Source organism: Cryptotermes secundus, unplaced genomic scaffold (assembly GCF_002891405.2).
Source record: "Cryptotermes secundus unplaced genomic scaffold, Csec_1.0 scaffold573, whole genome shotgun sequence".
In the NCBI taxonomy this organism is placed as follows: Eukaryota; Metazoa; Arthropoda; class Insecta; order Blattodea; family Kalotermitidae; genus Cryptotermes; species Cryptotermes secundus.
Window position 1 is genome coordinate 884,789 of NW_019738880.1, and position 12,952 is coordinate 897,740.

General features: G+C 37.0%; 1 protein-coding gene across 1 annotated transcript in view; it reads left to right on the forward strand.

Annotated features, from left to right (window-relative positions):
• Positions 1-12,952, forward strand: part of LOC111871195 — a 206,130-nt gene that overhangs the window by 159,764 nt on the left and 33,414 nt on the right. Inside the window, exons 9-12 of the mRNA XM_033754152.1 lie at positions 628-816; positions 8,029-8,121; positions 9,447-9,671; positions 12,577-12,657. Of these exons, the coding sequence (XP_033610043.1) occupies positions 628-816; positions 8,029-8,121; positions 9,447-9,671; positions 12,577-12,657 (588 nt within the window). The remainder of the gene's footprint in view (positions 1-627; positions 817-8,028; positions 8,122-9,446; positions 9,672-12,576; positions 12,658-12,952) is intronic.

A 12,952-nucleotide genomic window follows, 5' to 3' on the forward strand; every position in this document is an offset into this window, starting at 1 on the left:
ATTCTAATTTCAGTGCATCAAGTAACCAGAACGTTAGACTCATTTTAATGTTCCATTTAACGTAGAGACTTTCAGCTTCCACAGATAGTCAGCAATACAAATGAGGCGTGCAGAAAGTTTGCATGTCCGGTCGAAAACTACTTGATATGTACTCGTATGTGAAAGAAGATAGTGATGGAAATGTCTGAGCACATACTTGTGGTTTAGAATATAGCATACAGTAATGCCTTATTTAAAGATAAGCTATGTTCTGATTACACCATGGATATGAAATCCATGTCATGCAAAGGCTTGTTCTTAGAGGAGGGCAGAACAGTACAGTGCAGTGCAGTAGCAGTAGCAGTCAGACCCCTACTCTAATCGAAGAGGAGGACCCAATTTCAAAACATAAAGTGTGGAAAGAAGAAGAATATGGCTATTTCCAGACACTGATAATTCAAGGTTTAAATATCTCCTGAAGTGTTATTAATAGAAACTGAATGAAATATAACATCATTCTTGAAAGTGGGAAGTTGGAATTCTTCTGTTTCCTGTTAGTTTTAAGAAACTAAAATTATCTGTACATATCATAAATGTGTTTGTAATATTGTGCATCAGGAAGAAACTGTAATGTGACATTAAAAACAGAACCGGGGTGGCGGTGGAGGTGGTGGCAGCAATGCAGGTGGCAGTGGACCATGGGGTATCAATGTCTCAGCAGGGGAACTTCTGGGCAGAACCCATGAGGAGTTGGTACTGCTGCTGATCCAGCTGCGACGCCAGAGTGCGGGAGTATGTAAAGCCATGGAGACATGTCACTTCGAGATTGAGGCCCAGGTTTGTCTTGTTGACAGATTGGCAGCATTGGCATTGCTTCAGATTGGCAGCATTGTGGTGGTGGCTACTACTGTAATTTGGTTGTCATTTGTAATGGTACTAATAATTTCAAGTTCTATATGCATATCCATAAAGAAATGCATCATACTTGTGAAGAGTTGATATAGACCCTTCTTTTCCTGATCCATTTATACCAACATGAAATGTTCTGACAAGAAGGTACTGAAAAACTGATGCAAAGACATTGCACATACTTTCTCATATATGCTTGATGGATCACAGCCTTTCATCTTCCTAAAAAAATATTTCAGAAAAATTATTTACTTTAAATATAAACTACTATACTATTGCTTGACTATACTATTGCTAGTCTGCTTGACCGTGTCTCACGGTGTTGTCGCTTGCAGATTTACCTATACTTCTTCACCCTGAAGATGGGGGCGATACGTTCCTCCGAAACGTCGGTTAACACCACATATACACGGTGCCAAATCCCAGAAGACTGCTTTCTTCTTACTATACTATTTAATCAATCATAACAATATAATATAAAAGAATTAATTTGTCATTCCAGGTTTCGAACCGTGACATGTTTGATAGTGACTGTTCACTTGACTTTGAGTGCATGAACATATATTTGTACCATTTCAAATTTGGGCTTTTGGTTTTTGCTTCTTTGCCTTTTTAGTGGGATTTTGCCTTGTTTTGAGAAATGTGACCTACGAATTTTATTGGGACAATTAACACTTCAAATTGGTGAAATGATATCAGTCGCGTCCAGCTACTCTTACCATTTTGCATTTGAGCCATCTTGAGCGTGTATCATTACTTTCTTGAATATGTCACTTATGCCATTGTAATTAGAAAGATGATCTCCATAAATTACTGTAATTTCAGTAAAGTCATTAGATATGTTTTCCAGAAAATCACAATTTTGTGCTACAAAGAGTCGCTGTTTTTGTATCTGGAATGTTCATATTCACCAGGCGCTATCCAGTGATGGATAAACTCTTGAACACTGTATACAAATAAAATGTGTCCCACCAATCTGATGATAGTGAGACAGACATATGTGCATATATGTATACATGCATGTGCAGTTAATGTAACATTCAAGAAAATACAAATCCATCAAGAATCACAAGATATTCATTTTTCATANGACATTCTAGAAATTACTTTATTTACTCAGGGATGCTAGAAAATACAAATCCATCAAGAATCACAAGATATTCATTTTTCATAGTGCATTGTATTCTCATGAAACTGTAATATTTGTGAATTTCAGCTATAGTAGTCAGGATATGATATTTAATTAGGGAGCGAAATTAACATTTCCATTTATATTGTTATACATTACTTTCAAAGCACTTCAGATTTAGGGGAGGGGGGAATTGTCTTGAGCAATTGGCCATGTAATTATACAGTAAAAGTTCAGTATTTTGGATATAAATTGCATTCAGTCAGTGCGAAACTTCAAGTCATATATGGCAAAATACTAGTTACCAGCCAGTCAGTAAACAGTCCTTATTATGTCATTAAGTAGTCAGCAAGTCTTTTCAGTACCAATACTAAATTGAATGTTAGGAAGCCTTAAAACAATACCTCAATGAGACAGACATTTGTGACATGTATGATGATACATTTTTATGGAATGTGTACAGAATGCCTAACAGGTGATATAAGTGTGCGTTTTTTCCAATTGCTGTCCATACTGTTGTTCCGAATATTCTAGAGCAGACTCTTGTAATCAGATAGAAACAAGAAGAAATTTGTTTAAAATATTTTGTTTATTGTGTTAATATGCAGAAATTATGTGTTTCATTTTTACACTCCAGTTTTCAACAAACTACCAGTACATTGTGCCATGTAAAATACATTTCAATACATTTGGTCTTGCGAAAACATTTATACAGATTTTGTAGAATTGTAATAAAGAATGGCCACAATTTATTCACCACATTTCAAGTACAAACAAACAGTGTTATGCAAGGTACAGAGAATTGGTTTGTTTCACCTGAAGGAACAGCTCACCAAGTTCAATGTGAGCACCATTCATGGCTTACAGAATGGCCAAATAGTACTCAGTTACATGTTGATATACACCATCTGGGGCATCTCAGAAGGAATTGCATTGTTGGTTCGCAGAGTAAAACTACACTCCAAGTTACCTGGTCCTTTATGTAGCTCCAAAAAGAAATGTAGTGGGGTGGGGTTAGCAAGGGGGCCAAGGGATTTGTGTGTCCCACCTAGTCCTTTTGGAAAAGTTTTATTCAGAGATTTTCTTACTGTAAGGCCCCAGTGTGGAGGGACACCATCTTTTTGAAAGAAAATGTTTGGTTGAAGGTGTGTCATCTGTGTGACTGCATGTAATTCAAGCATATTTATATAATTTGTACTGTTAGTGGTCTTCTCTTCAAACAAGAAGGGTCCCATCACCTAATGCACCCTTCATATGCAAGACACTATATCTTTTGAAACTTTTCCAACCATTGTTTTGTGGACTGTCTCTCCCAGATGCTTGTTCTTCATAAGGTAATGTCTTTGCACTTGAATTAGTGATTTTATCTCCCAGTACCCCAACACAGACTTTCCTTATGCTGGGGGGGGGGGACTGCCATTTTGTCTTTGACAGCTGTGTATGTTTCAGCAGCGCCACTATTGGCTGGGCAGTCAGTTAACACTAAAATTTTTTAGCAGTTCTTTTGATCAGTGCAATGCATTTCCCAGCATTTCTAAAACTTTGATTTATATAAGTTTGAATTTTGGTGAATAATTTATGGATGGCCATCTCTGCATTTTTGTTGGCTCACAAGACAAAGGAGGAGATTGAGTGGCAACACACAACATTAATTATCATGAAATACTGACTCATTTGTGTAGGGTGAAGGCAGTTTTTCCTTTAGTCCCACAAGTAGTGGTCTACATTGTGCCAGGGAAGTATTTGTGATGTATTGTCTGTTCAAAGTTAAGTCCTTAATCACACATTTCTGTCAGAAATAGTGCATCACACTAACTCCATAAAAGGGGTGTTATACTTACAGTATTGTCTGAAGGAAACAAACAGAGATAAAAAATATTCTATTTTCTTCCACAGATATTACTTCGCTGTTTCCAGTTGTGTGAAATAATAACAAATATTGTCCTTCAGAATTTCCAAGGGTTCTGTCATCTGTTTTACTTCTTCCTGTGTAATAAATATCTTGATTTTTCTGACATAGCTTTAATTATGTTGTCTTTCCAGGTTTATTGTTGTTCATAACTTTGTGCATGTTGAGGTTGTTTATGGTCTGTGTAAAAACTCTGGAAGATGCACTTACAGCATTGCTGTATTCCCTATGTTTCTGTGATATAACCTATTTATTATTACTAACAATCATGTCTTAACTTTAGAAGTGAGATGATATTGCTTGTGAATTTGTGTGGTAGTAAGTATGTAAATATTTATCTCTTCTTTAATGTCAAAAGAGTAGTTTATTCATGAAATAACTTACGACATTGTATGTATTGCAGAAAGAATGTAGCAACAACCCGTATGTGAGTATGATTGTAAGTGTTGAGATTTAAGAAATGCGGAAGGAATCATTCATGGTATATCAGTAGATATTGCTTAGGTATTCTCCTGGAAGAACTCTGGAGGTCTACAGCATCTGACATATAAGCTGGTCCTCAGGCCTGAGTGTAAATTCCCACCCAAGCCAACTTGGAGGAAACAGATGAAGTTTATCTTATGTTACTGAATCCAGAGGGGGCCACTAATCATGTGATTGAAGCATTAGTAGTGGTGATTCTGGGCAGAAGAGTCTGAGCCCCCCATATAACATTGGACACATGCAAGCAACTCCTTAGACACGTACTAAATTATGAACAAAAGTAAAATGCCATAACAAGATATATAAAATAATTTACACTGTCAACTACATTTTAGTCAGCCTAACTGGTTTTATGGGTACCCCAAACTCTATGACAGTATTGTACAATACTTTCCTCCTAATTGAATCATAGGCTTTCTTGAAGTCTATGAATAGCTGATGTACTCTCTAATCTAACCGTCCACCCTCTCTTTAGGCTTCTTGCCCACAAGGTGGTTGCCACTTGTCACTTTGGCTGCCCTACCTGGTGCTGCCTCCGTTGAAGTTGTTAGGTCGTGGCTGGTTCCGGCTTGACCAGGCTCCACCGCTTCTTCCGGCTCCACCGCTTCCTCCTTCNCTAATTGTAGTCCCATTTTTTTCTTCGGTATCTGACAACTGCAAAAAATCTGATCCGTAGTTGATTTGTTACATCAAAACTCACACTGATGATCCCCCAGTAATTTCATCTCTTTATGGGCTTAACCTTGATAGAAGGATATTGAATAAAATTTTGTATGAAGTTGGTAGCAGTTATATTCTGTGATAATTGCTACAGTCAGTTTTATTGCCCTTCTTGTGAATTGGTACAATAATAGACTTCTTCCACTAATCAGGCAATTCTTCCTTATTTCAAATAGAATTAATGATCTTATGGATCTTGGAACATAATATTTCACCTCCATTTACTTGGCTTGAATTCTGTAACCACTGAAGTTTGGCCTGCTTCCTTTGATCTAATAATTTTTAGCATCCTTCATCAAACTATGGCTTGTGCTTCTTCAGTTCATAATAACATAGACACTCTTTGTCTGAAATTTTTATATCCTCTCTAATAGTTTCCCAAGCTTTATGAATATCCACCTCAGCATCCAAGTTTTCCAAAGCTACGAACCTACTTGAGATTTCAACACTGCACTGCTCTTTACCCTCTACCTCATCTAATTTCTTGAGATTGAACATCTCCATATGAAATCTGTGCGTTCTTTGTTTAGTCACTGCCAGTCTTTCTCTAACCTTTGCTACCATCAGATAGTGGTCAGTATCATTAACTGCTGCTCTGAATGATCAGACATAAAGTATACTCGAATGCTGTCTCTGTCTATCAAAATACAGTGGGCCCTAGAGCCAGTCTCAGTGCTGTGGAGTAGAGAAAAATCTCCTGCCCTTGCCAGGGATTGAACCCCGGCCTGTAGGTCATAGCTATACCAAATGAGCTATTCCAGTCTTAAGATGGATTGTTCTTAGCACAAAATATTCAGGTAAATACTGGCTGTGACATGGGGAAAGAAAATCTGAGGAGGTCAGAACAACCAGACAGCATACCACTGCTACTCACTGTTGTCAACCACTTCAGAAATATACTGTGCTCAGATGTGCATTTAAGTCACATGAAGACAACATGAACAGTTGTTGTGACATGTTTCATTTTTAAACAATGCTTCTTTAAAATTTGCATTAAATTTTTGTGAAATTTTTAATTAAAGATCCATATTTTTTGTTTGTATATTACTTTCAAACCTCAATAGTTCATTAAACTTTCTTGATGGAACCCATTTAATAGGACTAGCTAAGTGACTGTCAGTTTCTTAAGGTCTCTCCTCAATAGATTTGGTTATTATGAGACCTTCCTGATCTTATATTTATTCAAGCACTGAGACAGTGTTGAGAGTGAGAGGGACAGAAGGAGTAGATGAGTTTGTTCAGGTTTCTGTAATTAGCCCAACACTCTTTATGTATCTGTAGATGTTACTGTATGTTTTGTGATGTACCAGTATTGAATAAGCGATGTTGACTTATATCTTGTGTATGTCTCAAATTAAGCTCAAACTATTTCATATTTAGGAGTATCTTATTATTGTGCCATTTGGCAAGCCGAGGAATATATTGAGTTTCATACTTAGCAAGCTTTAACTGACATTTCTCCTGATTATTGCAGTTTCTCCAGACAAATATCTGCTATCATGTAACCAGATACGTTATTTTGAATTGTCTCATTCTGGTCCACTGCACTATTAAGTTAGAAAGTTAATAGAATTTTCCATCCAGTGCGGCAGTAGAGGTCACATCACTTTTATTATTCTTGCCTTATATGTTTCGGTTTAATTAAAACCATCATCAGAGGCAGTACAAAGGACACAGCACACACGTAACATCATAACGCATATAAGCCCACACACCACCAAGGATTGACGACTCCCATCCACAGGAAGAATTGACAACCAACAACGACTTACGACAATTTGAATTGAATTTTAAATAGTTTAATAGTGATTAATCCTAACATAAGAAATCTACTGTGGGAAAAGTGATAATTGCTGTGCTGCGTATAGCCTGTTGGCATACTAATTTATTCTGCATGTTTATGTTTTTATACGACAACGAATGCCATCGTAACTAAAACCTATGACAATAATACGAAACATACATCTGTGAATAACACAACTGAAAGTGAACATCAAACCAGCTTAATTAACAGTGTCTCCTGCTGTATGAAAAGTGCCTCTGATGATGGTTTTAATTAAACCGAAACATGTAAGGCAAGAATAATAAAGGTGATGTGACCTCTATTGCTGCACTGGATGGAAAATTCTATTGACTTTCTAACTCAGATAACTTTCATTATTAAAATTTGGTGCTATATAACCTCTGCAGAAGGTATGGTGTCTTTACATTACATAATAAAAATCAAGATTGAACTTGATAAGAATTACAGCAGAGGAAACTTGATGTCATGGTAACATCTGATTTGTGAAAAGAGTTAAGTCTTTATGTGGATATCCAAAGCATATTGCATATTTCTCGGTTCCTAGTCGCATTACCATCATAATAACTGGCAAAATTATTGGGTTCCAGCTGGATTTTTTGCAGCACCAGCACATTTTATAACCTTCAAATGAACAGAAGAAATGGATGCTGAAAGAAAATATTATATTCATAATTAGTGCACAATTCTGTAGTATGAGAAATATTGCCATCAGATATGTCTGCAACACCACAGAACTGTCACATTGACAAGACAGTACATTTGTATTTTGTTTTATACTTTTACTGTAGAGAAAGACACTCTTGTTCAATGTATGAACTTTAATAACTTGTGATAGTTTTAATATTGTATATATTTCAGGCATGTTCATTTTTTATTTTACAGAAATACATTTTCTTCATATGTAATAAAATAACTGTTATATTAATTTCTCTCGTCCTTTTGTTCTTAAAACTCAGTAGGAATTTTGCATCAGTCTGCTGCTATTTGTCCGTATTCATGTTACTCTCTATTGAAAACGCTGTTTTTGTAACCTCTCACCACATTATGTTATGGTGTTGCAGGAAACTAAGATCATTTTCATGTTAACACTTGTAGGCTCGTCTTTCTGAACTTGAGGTGCCCAAAAGACTGGAACACTTGCAGAAACTGGATGAGCTCAAGAGACACCTCCTAGATCTAGAGAAACAGGTAATAACATAACTAAAACTGTCACTTGAGTAATTACAATTGATAAATGAATATACTTGTTAAATGGTTTATTAATTAGTTGACCTTTTGACTACCAAGCCCTGCCATAGAACTAGCTGCTCCCCCACACTTTCGTGTTGTTTCTGATAGGTTAGATCAGTTTTGAGCATATGGCAAACCTGGAAACAAGTCGTAGCACATAGTGTGATGTTTTCTAAGGTAAAGATCATCATCTGTTGGAAGGAACTTCGAAATTGTAATTTAAATTTTGTCCAGAATGCGTAAGAATCTGCAGTTATAATTATCTATCAAGGTGTGCCCCCCCCCCCGGCCACACACACACACACACACACATGCACTGAAAACCAGAAATGACCTTGTTAACCTTGATGTGACTGGGTTAATGGAATAGAAGAATATATAAACTGAAATGTGAAGATAAAAAAAGAAGTTAGTTTAGTGGTTATAGGTCAGTGAACAGGGTTTGATTGGTGAAACAATCTTTCTTTTGAGGATTCATAGCAGTCATGTTTTTTTTTATAACTAAATCAGTTATGGAAGATAATGAGAAAGTCTGTGTAGTAAATTCAATGAAATGATTCCTATTGAAATATCTGTATAAAACAAATGCCATCAGAAAATGGATTAGCTACTCATGGCTGCAGTGTGAATGAGCCATAGCTGATCTTTATTTCCACCAGAGGGAACTAAAGGGGAGCATACTAGTCCTTAATTTTTGTGGCTGGAGCTTAATATGTCTTTGGCTATCAAGACTATGCCTCAACAGTTGTTGAGTTTTACAGTGTTCCAGAAAGTCTTGCAGTTACCAGAGTCAGGCTTTATGACTTAAGGAGAGAGCTGTGTAAGAGCTGCCAAAACCATTCCCAAAGTCATTAATCTTGAAGATGACAACTACAAGATTTGCTGAATTGGAAAACCCTCAATACGTGACATGTTCTAGACCAAGGAGCTGCAGCAATGTGCTAGAAGCAAGGATAGGGCTCTTTAATTGTTGGATATTGATGATTGTCTTAATAGTAATGTAGTTACTTGGAAAGAGGGAAACACGGTTTCAACCCCGAGCCAGAATATCTGAAATGTTTCACACAGTTTGAGATCCTTGCTTCACTAAGACACTTTTCCATGAAGTCATTTATCTCATGAATTATGTGTTTGAAGTGTTTTCTCTGTGTGAAAGGTAAGTATTCTGTAAACCTCTTGGACAGCATGGTAGGGCCTGTAAGTCTCTATATCATGGCTGTGATATACCACTTTTCCAGCAAGTCAGATTTTTCTATAGAATGTCATGTTTCACATATTTTCAGTATGAGAAGGGCAAACCCCTTGTGAATCTAGTGGACAACATGGTGAAGTTGGGGTCTCTGTACCGTGGCTCTGGCGTGTCACTACATTCTCGAACTGGAGGGCCTGGTGATGTGCACAATGTTCGGGAAAGGTTAGAGTTCAATCAGAAAGTGCAGGAGCAGAGGTTGTTGGCTGAGGAAAGACGAGACTGGGACAGAGTCAGCCCCGACCGCAGACAGCTACAGGTAAATACCAAGAGTGTACTCAAATTAAGTTAAGACAGTAAGAGTACTTGGATCGTCAACTCTTTAATGAGCCATTCGCTTATAGTGAAAGACACACATTTATTAATAAATCATAATTCGACAATAAATTAACATATATTGATAAATTAAAATTTTGATATGTAGACAAACTGCCTGGATTTTGTAACTCTCTACTGATTTGTGACTTGGCTGTGCTATGCTATCTAGTTTGGGTTGTGACCCCCTAGGGCGGTTGCTGTCTGCTTTAATGAGGTCACCAAGTTCTTAAAAATTCTTTAAAATGTAAATCGTATCCATGCATAGTTTTGGTAAGCCAATAAGGTTCCGAAGAATTTAGCTGCAATCAGCAGGCACTGATATAGGTGAACATGCTGAGTCCTCGATCATCATTCCTAAGGGGCTTTAATTAATGGGGTTGCATAACTTTGTGTATTAATCTTCATTTCATGCATCCTGTTGTGTTACAATATATAACTTTATTTTTCCGTTACAACACAACAACTAAGGAGTATCAAGGTCAATATCCAGCTTGCCTCAGTACATGTTTTGGCCATTAGTTGTTGTGTTGTGAAGGAAAAATAAAGTTATATTTGTATATTAACTTAGGGGTTGTGATATCATGAAGTGTGAGATCCCCTTAGGTACAATCTTACAGTTGCACCTGTTCTGTGGGTTTTAGTGTTTCATTCTGTGACTGTTACATTGTGCTGAATCCTTAAAATTCGGGTGTTAGATTTGTCTTTGTAGCATTTCTATATTTTATCATTAGCATTGTCATTTTAGAGTTACGTTATTATCAAGAGTTCTGTCTTCTGGGATGCAGTGCCTTGTAGTCTGGTAGAATTTTACTTTTTATCAGAAGAACATACTGTCTCCATCTTTGAGATAGAAAAATTAGCCATGGGAACTTACTTGGCTTACTTTTCGACTCAGAAGATGAAGAAAAATATTCCATCAAAATATTAGTAAATTTTGCACAGCATTACATCCAAGAAGATAGCACTAATGTGTGAACCTCAAATCTTGCATTATTCCATTTCTGTCTCTTGAATAATTCTGGACCTGTTACAAAACAGAAGCTTGACTACCTCCATATAGCAGGGGCGCTGAAGCGATAATGCTCTCCCAGATACTCAGTAAGTCCCTCATCTTTTACAGGACTCAGTGTTTTATTACCGTGTTCACAAAGACCCACTAATAGTGTCTGTTATCAGGATGTGCTATGCCGTAGTGACAAGGGGCCCACTTAAGGTGAACTTTAACTTGCTCCCAATCTGTATGCTTGAAATTTCTCCTGTGTAAGTTGACGTTTTTTTTACGGTTTTGCCACATAACATGGTAAGGTATGGAGTTACAGCCTACATGAATAGTATTAAGGGGGTTTAACAGTTGGGCATATGTAAAATGAGTTTCTCATTTGGGACAAGTTAAGATGAGAATTTGTACAAAAATTTTAAGAATGAAATGAGGATGAGAATTTTCTTTACTGGGCAAAATATTTTTCATTAAGCACAGACTGTAACGTAGCCACTATTTCATCATGCACTAAGGTGTACTAGTTATCCCTTCTGATATCACACCCCTTTTGAGTGTTAAGTTTTCAGAAATCATTGTATTTAAAGAAATCTCTGCAAAGAAGTTGCCCCGTATTTTTTTTTATATGATTAACCTTTTACAAAATTACCTTAGTATTTTCTCATATGTGATTAACCTTCACTAAATTGCCTTGGAAAGAAATTTTAATGCTACTTGGGGTACCATTGTCCATTACTGAATACCGAGCAACAATGAAATTCATCCAAATGGTAAAGCCAGGTTCAACAAAATGGACAGTTCGCATTTGGGTCCCAATACACATTCCAGTGTTTTCTTATTTAGGGATATGGCCTTCATAAATTACTGAAATTTCATCAGTGCCATTAGAATGGTTTTACTGAAAATCATTTTATTATTTGTGCTCTTTTTCTTTATAGTTACAAAGAGGAAGGGACAGATTTTATTGACAAATTGCTATGTGCTAGCATTGCCAGCCATAGAAATTCTGATGTATTGGGTTCTTCATGTGTCACTGTGGGACGCAGATCCAGTTATGTATAAACTCTTGAAGTCTGAGACTGAAAAGAACAACTGATTTCTTTTCTTTTGATCTTAATTCGATTTTTAGATTTTTACCCTGTACTTGCCTATGAAACAGTCTGCGGACACAGTATAGTTTAAATTAGTGTCCATTGTTTATCTTCCATCAAAATTGCAACACTTATACATTCTACACTTCAACACTACATGTTTCGGCCTCAAACGGCCAGCTTCAGGTGTTTTTATGTTACAGATATTTTACTAAAACTATGCTAAAAACTGCTACACTGTCTTAATCCGTGTTAAAATCAGACGCTGTAGTCTTCTTAAGTAAAACGAGATACTACAATCCTTTAAAATTTCTGTTGCACCTCACCCAGGGTGTCGTCATTTTCGTAAGTGTGTCAAGGTGTTTTTCTCGGCAGCTTGCCCCTCACGTTCGTGGTCTACTTTCAGTTTTTGACTGCCATATGCTCCTGGTTTGTGTGTGCTTCCTCCACAGCGTGCGGTGTTGTCTTTACTAGTCCAGTATAACAGTTTTTAACACAGTTTTAGTAAAATATCTGTAACATAAAAACACCTAAAGATGGCCGTTTGAGGCCGAAACATGTAGTGTTGAAGTGTAGAATGTAAAAGTGTTGCAATTTTGATGGAAGATAAACGATGGACGCTAATTTGAACAATTGCAATGGGATGCTGAAGTACAGAAACAGTATAGTTTGTTTCCAAAGTGAGGTGTTAACTTTTGGGTATGTTACTAAAAAAGGAAGGTATTCACACAGACTGATGTCAGCGACATTAATTGCAGGCCAAAGTTCAGGAGTTGTACCGGCTCGATCGCCTCCTGCAAGAGGAATCTGGCACACTGCAGAGCCTACAGCAGGATAAGGTAAGTGGTGATTGTAGACTTGTACCTTCCCTATTGTATTTTCATGTGGTTCAGTGATAGGGGTTTGCATTGATGTTTGGATTTATTGGACTCTTTGATACAGCATGTGACTACACTTTACAATACACTGTTTTATACGTACATACATACATACATACATGTACACACACACTGGTGTCCACAGTCACATCTTTATGACCATTGCTTGGTAATGGCTTCCAGTGGCAGATGTTCTGCTTCCTCGGGGTTCCTAAACTCTCCCAGGTCTCAGCTACCAGCTTCTCACAGCAGCAGC